This window comes from Argopecten irradians, chromosome 12 (assembly GCF_041381155.1).
Source record: "Argopecten irradians isolate NY chromosome 12, Ai_NY, whole genome shotgun sequence".
Classification (NCBI taxonomy): domain Eukaryota; kingdom Metazoa; phylum Mollusca; class Bivalvia; order Pectinida; family Pectinidae; genus Argopecten; species Argopecten irradians.
This window is the reverse complement of record NC_091145.1, coordinates 39,387,566-39,413,727: the sequence shown is the minus strand read 5'-3', so window position 1 is coordinate 39,413,727 and position 26,162 is coordinate 39,387,566. Positions and strand designations below refer to the sequence as shown.

The 26,162-nt window shown below is 36.5% G+C and overlaps 1 protein-coding gene across 1 annotated transcript in view; it reads left to right on the top strand.

The window, feature by feature from the left end:
* Positions 1-21,863, top strand: part of LOC138305129 (chitobiase-like) — a 37,889-nt gene extending 16,026 nt beyond the window's left edge. The window contains exons 7-8 of the mRNA XM_069245529.1: positions 923-1,063; positions 19,603-21,863. Of these exons, the coding sequence (XP_069101630.1) occupies positions 923-1,063; positions 19,603-19,672 (211 nt within the window). The 3' untranslated portion in view covers positions 19,673-21,863. The remainder of the gene's footprint in view (positions 1-922; positions 1,064-19,602) is intronic.
* Positions 21,864-26,162: the final 4,299 nt, after the last annotated feature.

Sequence of the window (26,162 nt, the reverse complement as noted above, 5' to 3'; positions counted from 1 at the left end):
AGACATGTTTCAGTTGTAATTATCTCCCTTACATATAGATTTATTGGACACAGGGAGACTCATTTCAGTTGTAATTATCTCCCTTCCATATAGATTTACTAGACAGGGAGACTCATTTCAGTTGTAATTATCTCCCTTACATATAGATTTACTAGACAGTGAGACATGTTTCAGTTGTAATTATCTCCCTTACATATAGATTTATTGGACAGGGAGACTCATTTCAGTTGTAATTATCTCCCTTACATATAGATTTACTAGACAGGGAGACTCATTTCAGTTGTAATTATCTCCCTTACATATCCCTTTCAACTATATAGATTTACTAGACAGTGAGACATGTTTCAGTTGTATTTATCTCCCTTACATATATAGATTTACTAGACAGTGACACATGTTTCAGTTGTAATTATCTCCCTTACATATAGATTTATTGGACAGGGAGACTCATTTCAGTTGTAATTATCTCCCTTCCATATATATTTACTAGACAGGGAGACTCATTTTATTTGTAATTATCTCCCTTCTCCCTGCCATGTAGTTTTACTAGACAGTGAGACTTGTTTCAGTTGTAATTATCTCCCTTCCATATAGATTTATTAGACAGTGAGACTCATTTCAGTTGTAATTATCTCCCTTACATATAGATTTACTAGACAGTAGACTTGTTTCAGTTGTAATTATCTCCCTTACATATAGATTTATTAGACAGGGAGACTCATCTCAGTTGTAATTATCTCCCTTACATATATATTTACTAGACAGTAGACTTGTTTCAGTTGTAATTATCTCCATTACAGCCATTTGTACACATTTATGTCTTTTAAATATGTATTACTAAATGGGAGAATGAACCCAAAGTCAAATATCATTATCAATTTATCAAGAAATTTTTTTATGATGGTGGAGTATTTGGTTTCAGAGTTGAAGGTGACACATTACATGTGATATCTGCCTACCCAGGACTACCACTGTGTTACAGCACAGACAATGGCACAACCTGGCTCAACGTCAAAGGCAAAGTGGAGGTTAAACCTGGAGACAAAATCCTCATCATGTGCAAGTAAGTAAGCTACCTTCAGAAGGTTGACCCACTATTAAAGCATACCTGTCAAATTTCAGGAATTCCAAAGCAGGAGAAAGTGTGTGAGCCAAATTTTCACAACTGAGGCGCTACATGTTGTTGATCAGTATTACTTGTGATGTTTTAGCATAAAACCTATTCATCTTTGGAAAATAACATAGGATGTAAATATTTCAATATTTAATGAATAAATAAAAATATTTTTTATATCCCCTAAGTTAAAAATGTGTATCTTTAACATTGAAAAAGTTTTTTGAATGAAAACCAACATTTGTGTTATTAATCAAGAGTAGAAAGAGGAGGACAGAAGGTTCTGATAATAAATTCATGTTGCAACTGCAAAATATTGAAAAATTCATCACGTGATTGTCATATGACTTCGCCATGCACAGTCAGCATCGAGTTTTGTATTTTTGATAACAACAAACCTAAGATTGTATTGCACTAATTGTTGCAAAACATTTGAAAATTTGAATGATTTGGTAGGTATAGAGCCTTTTCCTGAAAATTTGTGTTTATCAGATATCATGTAGACTTACTGACTACTATCAACTCAGTATTCATTAACCATATCCGGACATATAAAACATTTTTTCTAATATTGACAAAAATTGTCCACTTGGCTCGGAAGAAATTTCAATGAATGCTTGCTATTGTGTCTTAGATAATTTTTGTAAGTTTATGTAGAAATTTCAGCTACTTGTTACGATAAAGTGAGCCAGGTAACACCTGGACCATAAGACAGGTTGAGCCCTTGCAGACGCTGGCAATAATTAGTGACTGAGGTGAAATTAATTAATTACACAGAAATGTAATTTGTCAGCGATGGAGCATCTGTAACTTGGTATATTGCTTAACATCAATGAGATCTCAGACGAGTTTGATACTGGTTAAAATCTGTCAATATTTGCAAGAGTTATGATACTTTGAAATCATCAAATCAGCTAAATCCATGGTTTCCGCTCGATAATATTAGTATTTATTGTTCAATTTCAACCAAATTGGATTTATTGCTTTATATCAATGAGATCTCGGATTGGTTTCATACTTGTCAAAATCTGTTAATATTTACAAGAGTTATGGGACATAACAGACAATTTCTTGGTTTCCCTGCGATAACTTTAATATTTATTATCCGAATTTAATCAAATGTTTTATATTGCTCGATCTCAACGAGATCCTAAATGGGTTTGATACTTGTCAAAATCCGTCAATATTTGCAAGAGTTAAGGAACTTTTAATTTATCAAAACAGACAATTTCTTTCTTTGTTACTGCTCAATAACTTTTGTATTTATTATGCAATTTCAACCAAATTATGTATGTTGCTTTATATCAATAAGATCTCTAAGGGGTTGGATACTGGTCAAAATCAGTCATTATTTGCAAGGGTTATGGGACTTGATAACTTCACTAAGTTATTAGCAATATTTTCAACTGTAAATAACAATTTTTTGTGATGTTTAAACTGCTATGCAGGCTACAAATCTGCTTCCTTGTAATTTACCTATATCTAGCATATAATAAAAAGTTTCGTATATCAGCAAATATTGACTATACATTTACTAGTTACTAAGTTATCCTGTGGTGTTAATACCATGTTACTAAGTTATCCTGTGGTGTTAATATCATGTTACTGTGTCAGAGGATGGTGTACCTTTATATCATGTTACTGTGTCAGAGGATGGTGTACCTTTATATCATGTTACTGTGTCAGAGGATGGTATACCTTTATATCATGTTACTGTGTCAGAGGATGGTGTACCTTTATATCATGTTACTGTGTCAGAGGATGGTGTACCTTTATATCATGTTACTGTGTCAGAGGATGGTGTACCTTTATATCATGTTACTGTGTCAGAGGATGGTGTACCTTTATATCATGTTACTGTGTCAGAGGATGGTGTACCTTTATATCATGTTACTGTGTCAGAGGATGGTGTACCTTTATATCATGTTACTGTGTCAGAGGATGGTATACCTTTATATCATGTTACTGTGTCAGAGGATGGTATACCTTTATATCATGTTACTGTGTCAGAGGATGGTATACCTTTATATCATGTTACTGTGTCAGAGGATGGTGTACCTTTATATCATGTTACTGTGTCAGAGGATGGTGTACCTTTATATCATGTTACTGTGTCAGAGGATGGTATACCTTTATACCATGTTACTGTGTCAGAGGGATGGTGTACCTTTATATCATGTTACTGTGTCAGAGGATGGTGTACCTTTATATCATGTTACTGTGTCAGAGGATGGTATACCTTTATATCATGTTACTGTGTCAGAGGATGGTATACCTTTATATCATGTTACTGTGTCAGAGGATGGTGTACCTTTATATCATGTTACTGTGTCAGAGGATGGTATACCTTTATATCATGTTACTGTGTCAGAGGATGGTATACCTTTATATCATGTTACTGTGTCAGAGGATGGTGTACCTTTATATCATGTTACTGTGTCAGAGGATGGTATACCTTTATATCATGTTACTGTGTCAGAGGATGGTATACCTTTATATCATGTTACTGTGTCAGAGGATGGTGTACCTTTATATCATGTTACTGTGTCAGAGGATGGTATACCTTTATATCATGTTACTGTGTCAGAGGATGGTATACCTTTATATCATGTTACTGTGTCAGAGGATGGTGTACCTTTATTATCATGTTACTGTGTCAGAGGATGGTGTACCTTTATATCATGTTACTGTGTCAGAGGATGGTATACCTTTATATCATGTTACTGTGTCAGAGGATGGTATACCTTTATATCATGTTACTGTGTCAGAGGATGGTGTACCTTTATATCATGTTACTGTGTCAGAGGATGGTATACCTTTATATCATGTTACTGTGTCAGAGGATGGTGTACCTATATATATATTGTTACTGTGTCAGAGGATGGTGTACCTTTATATCATGTTACTGTGTCAGAGGATGGTATACATTTATATCATGTTACTGTGTCAGAGGGGTGTATACCTTTATATCATGTTACTGTGTCAGAGGATGGTATACCTTTATATCATGTTACTGTGTCAGAGGATGGTATACCTTTATATCATGTTACTGTGTCAGAGGATGGTGTACCTTTATATCATGTTACTGTGTCAGAGGATGGTGTACCTTTATATCATGTTACTGTGTCAGAGGATGGTGTACCTTTATATCATGTTACTGTGTCAGAGGATGGTGTACCTTTATATCATGTTACTGTGTCAGAGGATGGTGTACCTTTATATCATGTTACTGTGTCAGAGGATGGTGTACCTTTATATCATGTTACTGTGTCAGAGGATGGTATACCTTTATATCATGTTACTGTGTCAGAGGATGGTATACCTTTATATCATGTTACTGTGTCAGAGGATGGTGTACCTTTATATCATGTTACTGTGTCAGAGGATGGTGTACCTTTATATCATGTTACTGTGTCAGAGGATGGTATACCTTTATATCATGTTACTGTGTCAGAGGATGGTGTACCTTTATATCATGTTACTGTGTCAGAGGATGGTGTACCTTTATATCATGTTACTGTGTCAGAGGATGGTATACCTTTATATCATGTTACTGTGTCAGAGGATGGTGTACCTTTATATCATGTTACTGTGTCAGAGGATGGTATACCTTTATATCATGTTACTGTGTCAGAGGATGGTGTACCTTTATATCATGTTACTGTGTCAGAGGATGGTGTACCTTTATATCATGTTACTGTGTCAGAGGATGGTGTACCTTTATATCATGTTACTGTGTCAGAGGATGGTGTACCTTTATATCATGTTACTGTGTCAGAGGATGGTGTACCTTTATATCATGTTACTGTGTCAGAGGATGGTGTACCTTTATATCATGTTACTGTGTCAGAGGATGGTGTACCTTTATATCATGTTACTGTGTCAGAGGATGGTATACCTTTATATCATGTTACTGTGTCAGAGGATGGTGTACCTTTATATCATGTTACTGTGTCAGAGGATGGTATACCTTTATATCATGTTACTGTGTCAGAGGATGGTGTACCTTTATATCATGTTACTGTGTCAGAGGATGGTGTACCTTTATATCATGTTACTGTGTCAGAGGATGGTGTACCTTTATATCATGTTACTGTGTCAGAGGATGGTGTACCTTTATATCATGTTACTGTGTCAGAGGATGGTATACCTTTATATCATGTTACTGTGTCAGAGGATGGTGTACCTTTATATCATGTTACTGTGTCAGAGGATGGTGTACCTTTATATCATGTTACTGTGTCAGAGGATGGTGTACCTTTATATCATGTTACTGTGTCAGAGGATGGTGTACCTTTATATCATGTTACTGTGTCAGAGGATGGTGTACCTTTATATCATGTTACTGTGTCAGAGGATGGTGTACCTTTATATCATGTTACTGTGTCAGAGGATGGTATACCTTTATATCATGTTACTGTGTCAGAGGATGGTGTACCTTTATATCATGTTACTGTGTCAGAGGATGGTGTACCTTTATATCATGTTACTGTGTCAGAGGATGGTATACCTTTATATCATGTTACTGTGTCAGAGGATGGTGTACCTTTATATCATGTTACTGTGTCAGAGGATGGTATACCTTTATATCATGTTACTGTGTCAGAGGATGGTATACCTTTATATCATGTTACTGTGTCAGAGGATGGTGTACCTTTATATCATGTTACTGTGTCAGAGGATGGTGTACCTTTATATCATGTTACTGTGTCAGAGGATGGTGTACCTTTATATCATGTTACTGTGTCAGAGGATGGTATACCTTTATATCATGTTACTGTGTCAGAGGATGGTGTACCTTTATATCATGTTACTGTGTCAGAGGATGGTATACCTTTATATCATGTTACTGTGTCAGAGGATGGTGTACCTTTATATCATGTTACTGTGTCAGAGGATGGTATACCTTTATATCATGTTACTGTGTCAGAGGATGGTGTACCTTTATATCATGTTACTGTGTCAGAGGATGGTGTACCTTTATATCATGTTACTGTGTCAGAGGATGGTATACCTTTATATCATGTTACTGTGTCAGAGGATGGTGTACCTTTATATCATGTTACTGTGTCAGAGGATGGTTACCTTTATATCATGTTACTGTGTCAGAGGATGGTGTACCTTTATATCATGTTACTGTGTCAGAGGATGGTGTACCTTTATATCATGTTACTGTGTCAGAGGATGGTGTACCTTTATATCATGTTACTGTGTCAGAGGATGGTGTACCTTTATATCATGTTACTGTGTCAGAGGATGGTGTACCTTTATATCATGTTACTGTGTCAGAGGATGGTGTACCTTTATATCATGTTACTGTGTCAGAGGATGGTGTACCTTTATATCATGTTACTGTGTCAGAGGATGGTGTACCTTTATATATCATGTTACTGTGTCAGAGGATGGTGTACCTTTATATCATGTTACTGTGTCAGAGGATGGTGTACCTTTATATCATGTTACTGTGTCAGAGGATGGTATACCTTTATATCATGTTACTGTGTCAGAGGATGGTGTACCTTTATATCATGTTACTGTGTCAGAGGATGGTATACCTTTATATCATGTTACTGTGTCAGAGGATGGTGTACCTTTATATCATGTTACTGTGTCAGAGGATGGTGTACCTTTATATCATGTTACTGTGTCAGAGGATGGTGTACCTTTATATCATGTTACTGTGTCAGAGGATGGTGTACCTTTATATCATGTTACTGTGTCAGAGGATGGTGTACCTTTATATCATGTTACTGTGTCAGAGGATGGTGTACCTTTATACCATGTTACTGTGTCAGAGGATGGTGTACCTTTATATCATGTTACTGTGTCAGAGGATGGTGTACCTTTATATCATGTTACTGTGTCAGAGGATGGTGTACCTTTATATCATGTTACTGTGTCAGAGGATGGTGTACCTTTATATCATGTTACTGTGTCAGAGGATGGTGTACCTTTATATCATGTTACTGTGTCAGAGGATGGTGTACCTTTATATCATGTTACTGTGTCAGAGGATGGTGTACCTTTATATCATGTTACTGTGTCAGAGGATGGTGTACCTTTATATCATGTTACTGTGTCAGAGGATGGTGTATACCTTTATATCATGTTACTGTGTCAGAGGATGGTATACCTTTATATCATGTTACTGTGTCAGAGGATGGTGTACCTTTATATCATGTTACTGTGTCAGAGGATGGTATACCTTTATATCATGTTACTGTGTCAGAGGATGGTGTACCTTTATATCATGTTACTGTGTCAGAGGATGGTGTACCTTTATATCATGTTACTGTGTCAGAGGATGGTGTACCTTTATATCATGTTACTGTGTCAGAGGATGGTATACCTTATATATATTGTTACTGTGTCAGAGGATGGTGTACCTTTATATCATGTTACTGTGTCAGAGGATGGTGTACCTTTATATCATGTTACTGTGTCAGAGGATGGTATACCTTTATATCATGTTACTGTGTCAGAGGATGGTGTACCTTTATATCATGTTACTGTGTCAGAGGATGGTATATCATGTTACTGTGTCAGAGGATGGTGTACCTTTATACCATGTTACTGTGTCAGAGGATGGTGTACCTTTATATCATGTTACTGTGTCAGAGGATGGTATACCTTTATATCATGTTACTGTGTCAGAGGATGGTGTATACCTTTATATCATGTTACTGTGTCAGAGGATGGTATACCTTTATATCATGTTACTGTGTCAGAGGATGGTATACTTTATATCATGTTACTGTGTCAGAGGATGGTATACCTTTATATCATGTTACTGTGTCAGAGGATGGTGTATACCTTTATATCATGTTACTGTGTCAGAGGATGGTGTACCTTTATATCATGTTACTGTGTCAGAGGATGGTGTACCTTTATATCATGTTACTGTGTCAGAGGATGGTATACCTTTATATCATGTTACTGTGTCAGAGGATGGTATACCTTTATATCATGTTACTGTGTCAGAGGATGGTATACCTTTATATCATGTTACTGTGTCAGAGGATGGTGTACCTTTATATCATGTTACTGTGTCAGAGGATGGTGTACCTTTATATCATGTTACTGTGTCAGAGGATGGTATACCTTTATATCATGTTACTGTGTCAGAGGATGGTGTACCTTTATATCATGTTACTGTGTCAGAGGATGGTGTACCTTTATATCATGTTACTGTGTCAGAGGATGGTGTACCTTTATATCATGTTACTGTGTCAGAGGATGGTGTACCTTTATATCATGTTACTGTGTCAGAGGATGGTGTACCTTTATACCATGTTACTGTGTCAGAGGATGGTATACCTTTATATCATGTTACTGTGTCAGAGGATGGTGTACCTTTATATCATGTTACTGTGTCAGAGGATGGTGTACCTTTATATCATGTTACTGTGTCAGAGGATGGTATACCTTTATATCATGTTACTGTGTCAGAGGATGGTGTACCTTTATATCATGTTACTGTGTCAGAGGATGGTGTACCTTTATATCATGTTACTGTGTCAGAGGATGGTATACCTTTATATCATGTTACTGTGTCAGAGGATGGTGTACCTTTATATCATGTTACTGTGTCAGAGGATGGTATACCTTTATATCATGTTACTGTGTCAGAGGATGGTGTACCTTTATATCATGTTACTGTGTCAGAGGATGGTGTACCTTTATATCATGTTACTGTGTCAGAGGATGGTGTACCTTTATATCATGTTACTGTGTCAGAGGATGGTGTACCTTTATATATTGTTACTGTGTCAGAGGGGTGTATACCTTTATATCATGTTACTGTGTCAGAGGATGGTATACCTTTATATCATGTTACTGTGTCAGAGGATGGTGTACCTTTATATCATGTTACTGTGTCAGAGGATGGTGTACCTTTATATCATGTTACTGTGTCAGAGGATGGTATACCTTTATATCATGTTACTGTGTCAGAGGATGGTGTACCTTTATATCATGTTACTGTGTCAGAGGATGGTGTACCTTTATATCATGTTACTGTGTCAGAGGATGGTATACCTTTATATCATGTTACTGTGTCAGAGGATGGTGTACCTTTATATCATGTTACTGTGTCAGAGGATGGTATACCTTTATATCATGTTACTGTGTCAGAGGATGGTGTACCTTTATATCATGTTACTGTGTCAGAGGATGGTGTACCTTTATATCATGTTACTGTGTCAGAGGATGGTGTACCTTTATATCATGTTACTGTGTCAGAGGATGGTGTACCTTTATATCATGTTACTGTGTCAGAGGATGGTGTACCTTTATATCATGTTACTGTGTCAGAGGATGGTGTACCTTTATATCATGTTACTGTGTCAGAGGATGGTGTACCTTTATATCATGTTACTGTGTCAGAGGATGGTGTACCTTTATATCATGTTACTGTGTCAGAGGATGGTGTACCTTTATATCATGTTACTGTGTCAGAGGATGGTGTACCTTTATATCATGTTACTGTGTCAGAGGATGGTGTACCTTTATATCATGTTACTGTGTCAGAGGATGGTGTACCTTTATATCATGTTACTGTGTCAGAGGATGGTGTACCTTTATATCATGTTACTGTGTCAGAGGATGGTGTACCTTTATATCATGTTACTGTGTCAGAGGATGGTATACCTTTATATCATGTTACTGTGTCAGAGGATGGTATACCTTTATATCATGTTACTGTGTCAGAGGATGGTGTACCTTTATATCATGTTACTGTGTCAGAGGATGGTGTACCTTTATATCATGTTACTGTGTCAGAGGATGGTGTACCTTTATATCATGTTACTGTGTCAGAGGATGGTGTACCTTTATATCATGTTACTGTGTCAGAGGATGGTATACCTTTATATCATGTTACTGTGTCAGAGGATGGTATACCTTTATATCATGTTACTGTGTCAGAGGATGGTGTACCTTTATATCATGTTACTGTGTCAGAGGATGGTGTACCTTTATATCATGTTACTGTGTCAGAGGATGGTGTACCTTTATATCATGTTACTGTGTCAGAGGATGGTATACCTTTATATCATGTTACTGTGTCAGAGGATGGTGTACCTTTATATCATGTTACTGTGTCAGAGGATGGTATACCTTTATATCATGTTACTGTGTCAGAGGATGGTGTACCTTTATATCATGTTACTGTGTCAGAGGATGGTATACCTTTATATCATGTTACTGTGTCAGAGGATGGTATACCTTTATATCATGTTACTGTGTCAGAGGATGGTGTACCTTTATATCATGTTACTGTGTCAGAGGATGGTATACCTTTATATCATGTTACTGTGTCAGAGGATGGTGTACCTTTATATCATGTTACTGTGTCAGAGGATGGTGTACCTTTATATCATGTTACTGTGTCAGAGGATGGTGTACCTTTATATCATGTTACTGTGTCAGAGGATGGTATACCTTTATATCATGTTACTGTGTCAGAGGATGGTGTACCTTTATATCATGTTACTGTGTCAGAGGATGGTGTACCTTTATATCATGTTACTGTGTCAGAGGATGGTATACCTTTATATCATGTTACTGTGTCAGAGGATGGTGTACCTTTATATCATGTTACTGTGTCAGAGGATGGTATACCTTTATATCATGTTACTGTGTCAGAGGATGGTGTACCTTTATATCATGTTACTGTGTCAGAGGATGGTGTACCTTTATATCATGTTACTGTGTCAGAGGATGGTGTACCTTTATATCATGTTACTGTGTCAGAGGATGGTGTACCTTTATATCATGTTACTGTGTCAGAGGATGGTGTACCTTTATATCATGTTACTGTGTCAGAGGATGGTGTACCTTTATATCATGTTACTGTGTCAGAGGATGGTGTACCTTTATATCATGTTACTGTGTCAGAGGATGGTGTACCTTTATATCATGTTACTGTGTCAGAGGATGGTATACCTTTATATCATGTTACTGTGTCAGAGGATGGTGTACCTTTATATCATGTTACTGTGTCAGAGGATGGTATACCTTTATATCATGTTACTGTGTCAGAGGATGGTGTACCTTTATATCATGTTACTGTGTCAGAGGATGGTATACCTTTATATCATGTTACTGTGTCAGAGGATGGTGTACCTTTATATCATGTTACTGTGTCAGAGGATGGTGTACCTTTATATCATGTTACTGTGTCAGAGGATGGTGTACCTTTATATCATGTTACTGTGTCAGAGGATGGTGTACCTTTATATCATGTTACTGTGTCAGAGGATGGTGTACCTTTATATCATGTTACTGTGTCAGAGGATGGTGTACCTTTATATCATGTTACTGTGTCAGAGGATGGTGTACCTTTATATCATGTTACTGTGTCAGAGGATGGTGTACCTTTATATCATGTTACTGTGTCAGAGGATGGTGTACCTTTATACCATGTTACTGTGTCAGAGGATGGTGTACCTTTATATCATGTTACTGTGTCAGAGGATGGTGTACCTTTATATCATGTTACTGTGTCAGAGGATGGTGTACCTTTATATCATGTTACTGTGTCAGAGGATGGTGTACCTTTATATCATGTTACTGTGTCAGAGGATGGTATACCTTTATATCATGTTACTGTGTCAGAGGATGGTGTACCTTTATATCATGTTACTGTGTCAGAGGATGGTGTACCTTTATATCATGTTACTGTGTCAGAGGATGGTATATCATGTTACTGTGTCAGAGGATGGTGTACCTTTATATCATGTTACTGTGTCAGAGGATGGTGTACCTTTATATCATGTTACTGTGTCAGAGGATGGTGTACCTTTATATCATGTTACTGTGTCAGAGGATGGTGTACCTTTATATCATGTTACTGTGTCAGAGGATGGTATACCTTTATATCATGTTACTGTGTCAGAGGATGGTGTACCTTTATATCATGTTACTGTGTCAGAGGATGGTGTACCTTTATATCATGTTACTGTGTCAGAGGATGGTGTACCTTTATATCATGTTACTGTGTCAGAGGATGGTATACCTTTATATCATGTTACTGTGTCAGAGGATGGTGTACCTTTATATCATGTTACTGTGTCAGAGGATGGTGTACCTTTATATCATGTTACTGTGTCAGAGGATGGTGTACCTTTATATCATGTTACTGTGTCAGAGGATGGTGTACCCTTTATATCATGTTACTGTGTCAGAGGATGGTTACCTTTATATCATGTTACTGTGTCAGAGGATGGTGTACCTTTATATCATGTTACTGTGTCAGAGGATGGTATACCTTTATATCATGTTACTGTGTCAGAGGATGGTGTATACCTTTATATCATGTTACTGTGTCAGAGGATGGTGTACCTTTATATCATGTTACTGTGTCAGAGGATGGTGTACCTTTATATCATGTTACTGTGTCAGAGGATGGTGTACCTTTATTCATGTTACTGTGTCATGGTTACCTTTATATTACTGTGTCAGAGGATGGTGTACCTTTATATCATGTTACTGTGTCAGAGGATGGTGTACCTTTATATCATGTTACTGTGTCAGAGGATGGTGTACCTTTATATCATGTTACTGTGTCAGAGGATGGTGTACCTTTATATCATGTTACTGTGTCAGAGGATGGTGTACCTTTATATCATGTTACTGTGTCAGAGGATGGTATACCTTTATATCATGTTACTGTGTCAGAGGATGGTGTACCTTTATATCATGTTACTGTGTCAGAGGATGGTATACCTTTATATCATGTTACTGTGTCAGAGGATGGTATACCTTTATATCATGTTACTGTGTCAGAGGATGGTGTACCTTTATATCATGTTACTGTGTCAGAGGATGGTATACCTTTATATCATGTTACTGTGTCAGAGGATGGTATACCTTTATATCATGTTACTGTGTCAGAGGATGGTATACCTTTATATCATGTTACTGTGTCAGAGGATGGTGTACCTTTATATCATGTTACTGTGTCAGAGGATGGTATACCTTTATATCATGTTACTGTGTCAGAGGATGGTGTACCTTTATATCATGTTACTGTGTCAGAGGATGGTGTATACCTTTATATCATGTTACTGTGTCAGAGGATGGTGTATACCTTTATATCATGTTACTGTGTCAGAGGATGGTGTACCTTTATATCATGTTACTGTGTCAGAGGATGGTGTACCTTTATATCATGTTACTGTGTCAGAGGATGGTGTACCTTTATATCATGTTACTGTGTCAGAGGATGGTGTACCTTTATATCATGTTACTGTGTCAGAGGATGGTGTACCTTTATATCATGTTACTGTGTCAGAGGATGGTGTACCTTTATATCATGTTACTGTGTCAGAGGATGGTGTACCTTTATATCATGTTACTGTGTCAGAGGATGGTGTACCTTTATATCATGTTACTGTGTCAGAGGATGGTATACCTTTATATCATGTTACTGTGTCAGAGGATGGTGTACCTTTATATCATGTTACTGTGTCAGAGGATGGTGTACCTTTATATCATGTTACTGTGTCAGAGGATGGTATACCTTTATACCATGTTACTGTGTCAGAGGGGTGTATACCTTTATATCATGTTACTGTGTCAGAGGATGGTGTACCTTTATATCATGTTACTGTGTCAGAGGATGGTGTACCTTTATATCATGTTACTGTGTCAGAGGATGGTGTACCTTTATATCATGTTACTGTGTCAGAGGATGGTGTACCTTTATATCATGTTACTGTGTCAGAGGATGGTGTACCTTTATATCATGTTACTGTGTCAGAGGATGGTGTACCTTTATATCATGTTACTGTGTCAGAGGATGGTATACCTTTATATCATGTTACTGTGTCAGAGGATGGTGTACCTTTATATCATGTTACTGTGTCAGAGGATGGTATACCTTTATATCATGTTACTGTGTCAGAGGATGGTGTACCTTTATATCATGTTACTGTGTCAGAGGATGGTATACCTTTATATCATGTTACTGTGTCAGAGGATGGTGTACCTTTATATCATGTTACTGTGTCAGAGGATGGTGTACCTTTATATCATGTTACTGTGTCAGAGGATGGTATACCTTTATATCATGTTACTGTGTCAGAGGATGGTGTACCTTTATATCATGTTACTGTGTCAGAGGATGGTGTACCTTTATATCATGTTACTGTGTCAGAGGATGGTATACCTTTATATCATGTTACTGTGTCAGAGGATGGTATACTTTATATCTTTACATGTTAACTCATGTTACTGTGTCAGAGGATGGTGTACCTTTATATCATGTTACTGTGTCAGAGGATGGTATACCTTTATATCATGTTACTGTGTCAGAGGATGGTGTACCTTTATATCATGTTACTGTGTCAGAGGATGGTGTACCTTTATATCATGTTACTGTGTCAGAGGATGGTATACCTTTATATCATGTTACTGTGTCAGAGGATGGTATACCTTTATATCATGTTACTGTGTCAGAGGATGGTGTACCTTTATATCATGTTACTGTGTCAGAGGATGGTGTACCTTTATATCATGTTACTGTGTCAGAGGATGGTATACCTTTATATCATGTTAACTGTGTCAGAGGATGGTGTACCTTTATATCATGTTACTGTGTCAGAGGATGGTGTACCTTTATATCATGTTACTGTGTCAGAGGATGGTGTACCTTTATATCATGTTACTGTGTCAGAGGATGGTATACCTTTATATCATGTTACTGTGTCAGAGGATGGTGTACCTTTATATCATGTTACTGTGTCAGAGGGGTGTATACCTTTATATCATGTTACTGTGTCAGAGGATGGTGTACCTTTATATCATGTTACTGTGTCAGAGGATGGTGTACCTTTATATCATGTTACTGTGTCAGAGGATGGTGTACCTTTATATCATGTTACTGTGTCAGAGGATGGTGTACCTTTATATCATGTTACTGTGTCAGAGGATGGTGTACCTTTATATCATGTTACTGTGTCAGAGGATGGTATACCTTTATATCATGTTACTGTGTCAGAGGATGGTATACCTTTATATCATGTTACTGTGTCAGAGGATGGTATACCTTTATATCATGTTACTGTGTCAGAGGATGGTGTACCTTTATATCATGTTACTGTGTCAGAGGATGGTGTACCTTTATATCATGTTACTGTGTCAGAGGATGGTGTACCTTTATATCATGTTACTGTGTCAGAGGATGGTGTACCTTTATATCATGTTACTGTGTCAGAGGATGGTGTACCTTTATATCATGTTACTGTGTCAGAGGATGGTGTACCTTTATATCATGTTACTGTGTCAGAGGATGGTATACCTTTATATCATGTTACTGTGTCAGAGGATGGTGTACCTTTATATCATGTTACTGTGTCAGAGGATGGTGTTACCTTTATATCATGTTACTGTGTCAGAGGATGGTATATCATATCATGTTACTGTGTCAGAGGATGGTGTACCTTTATACCATGTTACTGTGTCAGAGGATGGTGTACCTTTATATCATGTTACTGTGTCAGAGGATGGTATACCTTTATATCATGTTACTGTGTCAGAGGATGGTGTACCTTTATATCATGTTACTGTGTCAGAGGATGGTGTACCTTTATATCATGTTACTGTGTCAGAGGATGGTGTACCTTTATATCATGTTACTGTGTCAGAGGATGGTGTACCTTTATATCATGTTACTGTGTCAGAGGATGGTGTACCTTTATATCATGTTACTGTGTCAGAGGATGGTGTACCTTTATATCATGTTACTGTGTCAGAGGATGGTATACCTTTATACCATGTTACTGTGTCAGAGGATGGTGTACCTTTATATCATGTTACTGTGTCAGAGGATGGTGTACCTTTATATAATGTTACTGTGTCAGAGGATGGTGTACCTTTATATCATGTTACTGTGTCAGAGGATGGTATACCTTTATATCATGTTACTGTGTCAGAGGATGGTATACCTTTATATCATGTTACTGTGTCAGAGGATGGTGTACTTTTATATCATGTTACTGTGTCAGAGGATGGTATACCTTTATATCATGTTACTGTGTCAGAGGATGGTATACCTTTATATCATGTTACTGTGTCAGAGGATGGTATACCTTTATATCATGTTACTGTGTCAGAGGATGGTGTACCTTTATATCATGTTACTGTGTCAGAGGATGGTGTACCTTTATATCATGTTACTGTGTCAGAGGATGGTGTACCTTTATATATTGTTACTGTGTCAGAGGATGGTGTACCTTTATATCATGTTACTGTGTCAGAGGATGGTGTACCTTTATATCATGTTACTGTGTCAGAGGATGGTGTACCTTTATATCATGTTACTGTGTCAGAGGATGGTGTACCTTTATATCATGTTACTGTGTCAGAGGATGGTATACCTTTATATCATGTTACTGTGTCAGAGGATGGTGTACCTTTATATCATGTTACTGTGTCAGAGGATGGTGTACCTTTATATCATGTTACTGTGTCAGAGGATGGTATACCTTTATATCATGTTACTGTGTCAGAGGATGGTGTACCTTTATATCATGTTACTGTGTCAGAGGATGGTATACCTTTATATCATGTTACTGTGTCAGAGGATGGTGTACCTTTATATCATGTTACTGTGTCAGAGGATGGTGTACCTTTATATCATGTTACTGTGTCAGAGGATGGTGTACCTTTATATCATGTTACTGTGTCAGAGGATGGTGTACCTTTATATCATGTTACTGTGTCAGAGGATGGTGTACCTTTATATCATGTTACTGTGTCAGAGGATGGTGTACCTTTATATCATGTTACTGTGTCAGAGGATGGTGTACCTTTATATCATGTTACTGTGTCAGAGGATGGTGTACCTTTATATCATGTTACTGTGTCAGAGGATGGTATACCTTTATATCATGTTACTGTGTCAGAGGATGGTGTACCTTTATATCATGTTACTGTGTCAGAGGATGGTATACCTTTATATCATGTTACTGTGTCAGAGGATGGTATACCTTTATATCATGTTACTGTGTCAGAGGATGGTATACCTTTATATCATGTTACTGTGTCAGAGGATGGTGTACCTTTATATCATGTTACTGTGTCAGAGGATGGTGTACCTTTATATCATGTTACTGTGTCAGAGGATGGTGTACCTTTATATCATGTTACTGTGTCAGAGGATGGTGTACCTTTATATCATGTTACTGTGTCAGAGGATGGTGTACCTTTATATCATGTTACTGTGTCAGAGGATGGTATACCTTTATATCATGTTACTGTGTCAGAGGATGGTATACCTTTATATCATGTTACTGTGTCAGAGGATGGTATACCTTTATATCATGTTACTGTGTCAGAGGATGGTGTACCTTTATATCATGTTACTGTGTCAGAGGATGGTGTACCTTTATATCATGTTACTGTGTCAGAGGATGGTGTACCTTTATATCATGTTACTGTGTCAGAGGATGGTGTACCTTTATATCATGTTACTGTGTCAGAGGATGGTGTACCTTTATATCATGTTACTGTGTCAGAGGATGGTATACCTTTATATCATGTTACTGTGTCAGAGGATGGTATACCTTTATATCATGTTACTGTGTCAGAGGATGGTATACCTTTATATCATGTTACTGTGTCAGAGGATGGTATACCTTTATATCATGTTACTGTGTCAGAGGATGGTGTACCTTTATATCATGTTACTGTGTCAGAGGATGGTATACCTTTATATCATGTTACTGTGTCAGAGGATGGTGTACCTTTATATCATGTTACTGTGTCAGAGGATGGTATACCTTTATATCATGTTACTGTGTCAGAGGATGGTGTACCTTTATATCATGTTACTGTGTCAGAGGATGGTATACCTTTATATCATGTTACTGTGTCAGAGGATGGTATACCTTTATATCATGTTACTGTGTCAGAGGATGGTGTACCTTTATATCATGTTACTGTGTCAGAGGATGGTGTACCTTTATATCATGTTACTGTGTCAGAGGATGGTATACCTTTATATCATGTTACTGTGTCAGAGGATGGTATACCTTTATATCATGTTACTGTGTCAGAGGATGGTGTACCTTTATATCATGTTACTGTGTCAGAGGATGGTATACCTTTATATCATGTTTACTGTGTCAGAGGATGGTATACCTTTATATCATGTTACTGTGTCAGAGGATGGTATACCTTTATATCATGTTACTGTGTCAGAGGATGGTGTACCTTTATATCATGTTACTGTGTCAGAGGATGGTATACCTTTATATCATGTTACTGTGTCAGAGGATGGTATACCTTTATATCATGTTACTGTGTCAGAGGATGGTGTACCTTTATATCATGTTACTGTGTCACTGTGTCAGAGGATGGTATACCTTTATATCATGTTACTGTGTCAGAGGGGTGTATACCTTTATATCATGTTACTGTGTCAGAGGATGGTGTACCTTTATATCATGTTACTGTGTCAGAGGATGGTGTACCTTTATATCATGTTACTGTGTCAGAGGATGGTATACCTTTATATCATGTTACTGTGTCAGAGGATGGTGTACCTTTATATCATGTTACTGTGTCAGAGGATGGTGTACCTTTATATCATGTTACTGTGTCAGAGGATGGTGTACCTTTATATCATGTTACTGTGTCAGAGGATGGTATACCTTTATATCATGTTACTGTGTCAGAGGATGGTATACCTTTATATCATGTTACTGTGTCAGAGGATGGTGTACCTTTATATCATGTTACTGTGTCAGAGGATGGTGTACCTTTATATCATGTTACTGTGTCAGAGGATGGTGTACCTTTATATCATGTTACTGTGTCAGAGGATGGTGTACCTTTATATCATGTTACTGTGTCAGAGGATGGTGTACCTTTATATCATGTTACTGTGTCAGAGGATGGTGTACCTTTATATCATGTTACTGTGTCAGAGGATGGTATACCTTTATATCATGTTACTGTGTCAGAGGATGGTGTACCTTTATATCATGTTACTGTGTCAGTGGATGGTATACCTTTATACCATGTTACTGTGTCAGAGGATGGTATACCTTTATATCATGTTACTGTGTCAGAGGATGGTGTACCTTTATACCATGTTACTGTGTCAGAGGATGGTGTACCTTTATATCATGTTACTGTGTCAGAGGATGGTGTACCTTTATATCATGTTACTGTGTCAGGGATGGTGTACCTTTATACCATGTTACTGTGTCAGAGATGGTATACATTTATACCATGTTACTGTGTCAGAGGATGGTGTACCTTTATATCATGTTACTGTGTCAGAGGATGGTATACCTTTATACCATGTTACTGTGTCAGAGGATGGTATACATTTATACCATGTTACTGTGTCAGAGGATGGTATACCTTTATACCATGTTACTGTGTCAGAGGATGGTATACATTTATATCAGGATTTTATAGAGAAGAAATAGATTAACAGTATTACCAATAAACATCTAAATACTTCTGTTCTACAGGTCTGCTGATGGACTGAGGTCAAGTAGGATAGTGACACTGAGTGTACCAGATACCGGAGTCTCAAAGTGATGTGATTAGTACAGATATAAACTGCATCAAGATGTTATGGTGATTTTTCAGACCGTTTCCTGCCTTAAATTGTGTACAAGAAATAGTGCTAATTTAAGATAGTCATGATAAAATTATGTGTAATATATATAAGTTTAAATATGATCATAGTAATATTATGTGTAATATAAATATAAGTTGAAATATGATCATGGCAAAATTTTCTGTAATACATATATAAGTTTATATATGCATGATCATGGTAAAATTATGTATAATACAATTACCGGTATAAGTTTAAATATGATCATAGTATAATTATGTGTAATATATATATATGTTGAAATATGATCATGTTAAAATTATGTGTAATACATATATTAGTTGAAATATGATAATGGTGAAATTATGTGTAATATAAAAGTTTAAATACATGAGCATTGTTTTCGAAATCACAATGTAGTTAATTTTATGACACAAAATTGACTTTGAATGTGTTGGTACATTTCTGCTGATGGTAGGGCTGATCCAGAAAAACTTATCTTGGACAAAAGAAAAGCAGTATAATAATCAGTCACCTACATGTATTCTGTATTTGCATAATACATGGTTATCTGCCCTTGCGGGAAGGTACATGTATTGATTGTGACATCACGTGTTTGTGAGCATAACATCATACATTTTGGAGGTAACAACATCAATTGCACTCACAAAAGGAAGACGTAATAAACTATACCTAATCGCAAGGGAGCTAACTCAGTAATATGCAAAGAAGGAATTATGAATGGGTTCAAAGTGAATCAATCCTGCTGGGTTGTGATTTCCGATTGAGTTCATTCTGTTATTAATTTGAAACAGAGTTTTCACTTTTTACCTGTTTCCCCTACATTTAATTTATATTATTATGATTCACACAGTTTAATTGATTATAGAGGTAGGTGTACCATAATATGTTTACTAGAACAGCCCTTACCAAACACCGTTTGCCTTTAATTCCAGTTTAATTATTTACTGTGAATACCACTTAAATCACTAAATCCCATTAGCTGACTTACCATATTCGACCCAGTAAGCACCCAGGGCATTTGAATAGTTGAACAAATGAAAATATGCTTAATAATACAAAATTATTGCAAACCTATACATTTTTGAAAATGGGGAGGTATGCTTATAGGGATGTGTGCGCTTATTGAGTTGAATACGGTAAGTCTTACATATTTAAAGTTACAGGCAATATATACTGCTTTTACTATTAAAATGTGAACGTACGACTAGTGTGACGATGAGTCCCAGAAGTTAATGCTTAATACCGCACTAATAACTTCATAAAACGATTTTGTAAAATGGTTAATGCAAGTATATTGCACTAGCTGTTTAATGTTTTCCAGACTAGTCCTAATTACTATGCAGAAATTATCCATCACATTGACATGTGGCAAATACAGAAAAGAACCCACATTTTTAATGTAGTTTGAGGTAACAAAAGGATACTTATGGACAAATGGCTATGAACAGTCAAGTAAAACCATCAATTAGTGATGTTTGATAATCCATTCATTAAAGATGCTCCACCGCCGACAGAGCATAAATGGTACCCATCATTAGAACAATAATTGGTATTAAATTGTCTAATTAACTAAAAAATAATATAAAAATAATTGATTATGTTTTCGGTGCATGCACAATCAGTACTGCATTCCATATAGGACATAGTGCCACGGAATTTTTTCGGGATGCAATTAATTATTTTTAATATTTTAATCTTCAAGTAAAATAAGAAGCTCAGACTTTTCAATGGTGGTAATGGTGTAAAGTAAGTAACTTTTGTAACTGAAGAAAAATACTTAATCGTCTGGTCCTGTTTTTGATAGAGAAAAATTATCATTTGTCAGCGGTGAAGCATCTTTAAGAGCTAAAACTTGCAACTTTGTGTTGTGTTATTAATAATTAAAACTACTTCAGATCAGATATGTCTTTTGCTAGGTTCATCTTTGCTTTAAGCTTGACCTGACAATTACACATAATAATAAAAAGAAAAAAACAGAACATTAATTATTTGAAAAATTGATCTACATCAAAAGTACAAATATGAGCAAGTTATTAGATCCATTCTGAGTTTAGTTATTGTGAATTTCAATTTCCTATTAGATCACTGAATTTTGAAATATTGTTTTGTTATTTGTACATTTTACTGGTGCAATAACAGACGCAATGTCGCACCGCATTGAATAAGGCCATCATGCTGTTCAAACTTCTCTTTCGGTCTTCGTTCAGGCTTTGAAATCAAGAAGCCCAAGAAATAACTCTAATCCAAAATCTTTTAATACGAACATTTCGATTATCTTCTAAATATCTCAAATTACTTATCTCTGGATTCCCAGTCATGAGTGGGTTATAAAGGTGAATGTAACAGGCTGATAAAGCAGCTAAGACTGCTCTGCTTTCGCCTAGCTACAAACAGATTTGATAAAACTTACCAGACACCGACTAATCAAAACCTTTCAATTCAAGTCAGCCAATCTAAACACCATTGGCAACAAAGGTGGGTTCTACACGTAATGAACACAAACTAATCAACTGTTAAAATTCAAACCTACACTTAATCCTAAACCTTCCAGTCGGAGAGACCGCAGGGCAGAGGAAGTTGTTCTCTCTCGGCTCCGAACTGGACACACATATTTTACACATTCCTATCTATTGAGAGGGGAGGATCTCCTACATGCCATGCATGTGATTCTCCTCTCACAGTGTGAGCATATTTTATTGCATTGTATCGTATTTTAAACACATTCGAGATAAATACTTACGATGTCTCCGACATGTACACTTTGTTTCATGCCGTGAGACATAATCGTATTTTTAATTATCTCAAAGAGATCGGTATTTAAGCAAAATATGAACGTTTTCTCATCATACATCGTATCAACTCAACATTTCATCGTTTCATCAACATTGTTGCATGAGTTTTCTCATGTGTTTTAGCCAAATTTATATTTATCCCATACAAACTTTTTTTTTTTATCAAATTAACGTTTACAATCTGTGTTTTAGTCCTTACTTGCTTTTTCTTACCCTGAACTTTTATCCTGATTTTAAAATGCATTGATTTGTAGTTTGGCCCTAAATGACCTTAGTTGTCGATGGGCCGTAAAACTCAAACAAACAAACAAAACGATGTCGTGATATTGAAGATTATAATTCTGTATTAACACAATGTCTGTATAAGTTTCAAAACTTCTCAATCTTAAACGTTTTAAGGATGGAGTTTTAATTTTTAGGTCATCTGACCCGAAGATCAGGATGACCTATTGTCATCATGCACCGTCCGTCGTCGTGCGCCGTGCATAAACTTTTCATTCAAACAACTTTTTCTCAATAACCAAAAGGCCCAGGGTACTGATATTTGGCCTGTAGCATGTTGGGACAAATAAATGACCTTGACCTTCAAGGTCACATGGGTCAAATAGGCTAAAAATCCTTTAAACAACTTCTTGTGAATAACTAAGAGGCCTAGAGACCTGATATTGGGCCAGTAACATGTTTGGATGAAGGGCTATCAAGTTTGTTCAAATGTATGACCTTGATCTTCATTCAAGGTCACAGGGGTCAAAAAGGCTAAAATCTTTTAAACAACTTCTTCTCAAGAACCAGTAGGCCCAGGGTACTGATATTGGGCATGTAGTATGCTGGGATGAAGGGCTACCAAGTTTGTTCAAATGAATGACCTAGATCTTTATTCAAGGTCATAGGGGTCAAATAGGCTAAAAAATTTTAACGACTTCTTCTCAAGAGCAGAAAGGCCCAGGATATTCATATTGGGCCTGCAGCATGCTGGGATGAAGTGCTACCAAGTTTGTTTAAATAAATGACCTTTATTCAAGGTCACAGGGTCAGATAGGCTAAAAATCCTTTAAACATTTTCATGTGAATAACTAAGAGGGCTAGAGACCTGATATTGGGCCTGTGACATGCTAGGATGAAGGGCTATCAAGTTTGTTCAAATGAATGACATTGGTCTTCATTCAAGGTCACAGGGGTCAAAAAGGCTGAAATCTTTAAACGACTTCTTCTCAAGAACCAAAAGGCCCAGGATGCTCATATTGGGCTTGCAGCATGCTTGGATGAAGGGCTACCAAGTTTAATAAAATGAATGACCTTGACCTTCATTCAAGGTCACAGGGGCGAAATAGGCTAAAATATTTAAACGACTTCTTTAGAATAAGTAGGAGGTCTAGAGACCTGATATTGTGCCTATGACATACTCGGATGAAGGGCTATCAAGTTTGTTCAAATGAATGACCTTGATATTCATTGAAGGTCACAGGGGTCAAATAGGCTTAAATCTTTAAAAAACTTCTTCTCAGGAACCAAAAGGCCCAGGATACTCATATTGGGCCTGCAGCACGCTGGGATGAAGGGCTACCAAGTTTGTTCCAATGAATGACCTTGACCTTCATTCAAGGTCACAGGGGTCAAAAAGGTTAAAGTGAATAGTCGGGCAAAGAAAACCAGTATAAATGCGTTCATTGGCCTTCCAAAAGTTCTCACATATTAATACGACGGTCAAGTTCTGCTTAGTTTCCCAGTTCTGACCATTAAAGTAAAGAAAAGTTGAAAGCATTGAAAGCGAGGCTGCGTGGAAATGTAACCACGGACATAGTGAGCCGGGAGGACATTTTAGAATTTCCATACTTTAAATTAATTTCTTCGTACGCAGACAGATTTTGACGAGAGATTTTATTTTTCCATTTCATAAGAAATTATACTGGATACATTCACACCATTTTTACCGACTTGAGCCATCCTTGCCCGACTGTTCACTTTAAAATCTTTAAACGACTTCTTGAGAATAACTAGGAGGCCTAGAGACCTGATATTGGGCCTGTGACATGCTGGGATAAGGGGCTACCAAGTTTGTTCAAATGAATGACCTTGATCTTCATTCAAGGTCACAGAGGTCAAATATGCTAAAAAAATTTAAAAGACTACATTGTGTTGTGCTAATAGTCAGATGACCGTTAAGGCCCATGGGCCTCTTGTTTTCAATTTTAATTTGTTTGTATGATGTTTATTCTGATTTTATACACATTGGTGGTAACGTTACACTATCTACTGTGTAGATGTTTATAAAAGGGTGCATTATGAATTATAACAATTTATCTATCAGTTCCATCTTGTTAGTTTATCTTGAATGAAGGAAAAAAGGAAACAATGAAGAAGAGGCAATCAAATTAACTTGTAACAGCAAATTAACAATGGACCTTTGTAGACATTCTCAATATTGAAGGGGTTACTCTCACTGCCATTACATCCACCTCTGGACTATATCATATAGTAAAACTGAAGACAATCCCAGGGCTGTAAAGACTAAGTTTAGAGTGACACCAAAGTTTGAAGCCATTTATTTATCTACAGTGTACGTTATTAAATTCTTATGATGTACATGATAGAATCTTATTATCTTTTTTATCTCTTGTCACACACAGAGCCTTTAGTATTGCCATGGCATAGTCCACGGGGGCATATAGCAACAGTGATAATAACCCCTGAAGCATCAAGGCTGCTTTGTTGAAGACTCCTTGATTATTTACAAAGTTGTAAAATATACATATTTATTTATGTTGTAACATTTTCTACAGTTAGCAAGTAATTTTGCCATTGTTGCTGTAAATGTTTGTCATTCAAATGTCTTTTCTGAAGAGCTATAACAATCCAAAAAAATCAAGACTGTATTGGCAACGTCTGAAAATAGACTTAGTGTAAATCAATTTAATTTAAGCCCTGTCAAGCTCTTAGAAATATGGTATATACATTTACATATTGTTACTGTCCTTTTAATATATTGTAGCTATTGTTAAGCTCATTTTCATCCTTATTTAAAATCCTTTTTAAAAAGTTAAGTTAAGTTAAGAATGAATTTTTGTTGTTTTATTACTTTGTCATTAAAAGATGATTTTGTATGTGAACATGTTTACATTTATGTTTGTGAATAATACCTTATCAGTTCTACTGGTATTTCTTGTTTTCCAAACTTCTTATGAGTGTCACGAGGTTTGGGGAATGTAATTTGCGGTTGTCCTTGTTTTAACAATTGACAAACACTAAAATAACAAAACTATGTACATTTATTTACACATGAAACACAATTCTGAAATGACAACTAACCACTCTCACATCCACCTAAAGATATCTAACCTACATCAAATAACACGCCTAGCCTAATGTCCAATTCCAAATAATCCTAGATCAACACACGCGAATGTCTTTCACAGGTAATGTCTCTGGTCAGATTATACTGGTCTTCCCTACGTATCATTTGGTCAAAATCAGCTCCTCAAGGTCGAATGAGCTCCTTAGGGTCATTAAATAGGTTCATCTGAGGCCTAGATATCTTCAGGTTACATACCGGTCATGAAGGTCATACACCGACCCCTCAAAGTCATATATAGAGGTTACATCAACTCCCAAGTTAATTCATCCAAAAAACCCTGGACACAGGTTTTACCACAGG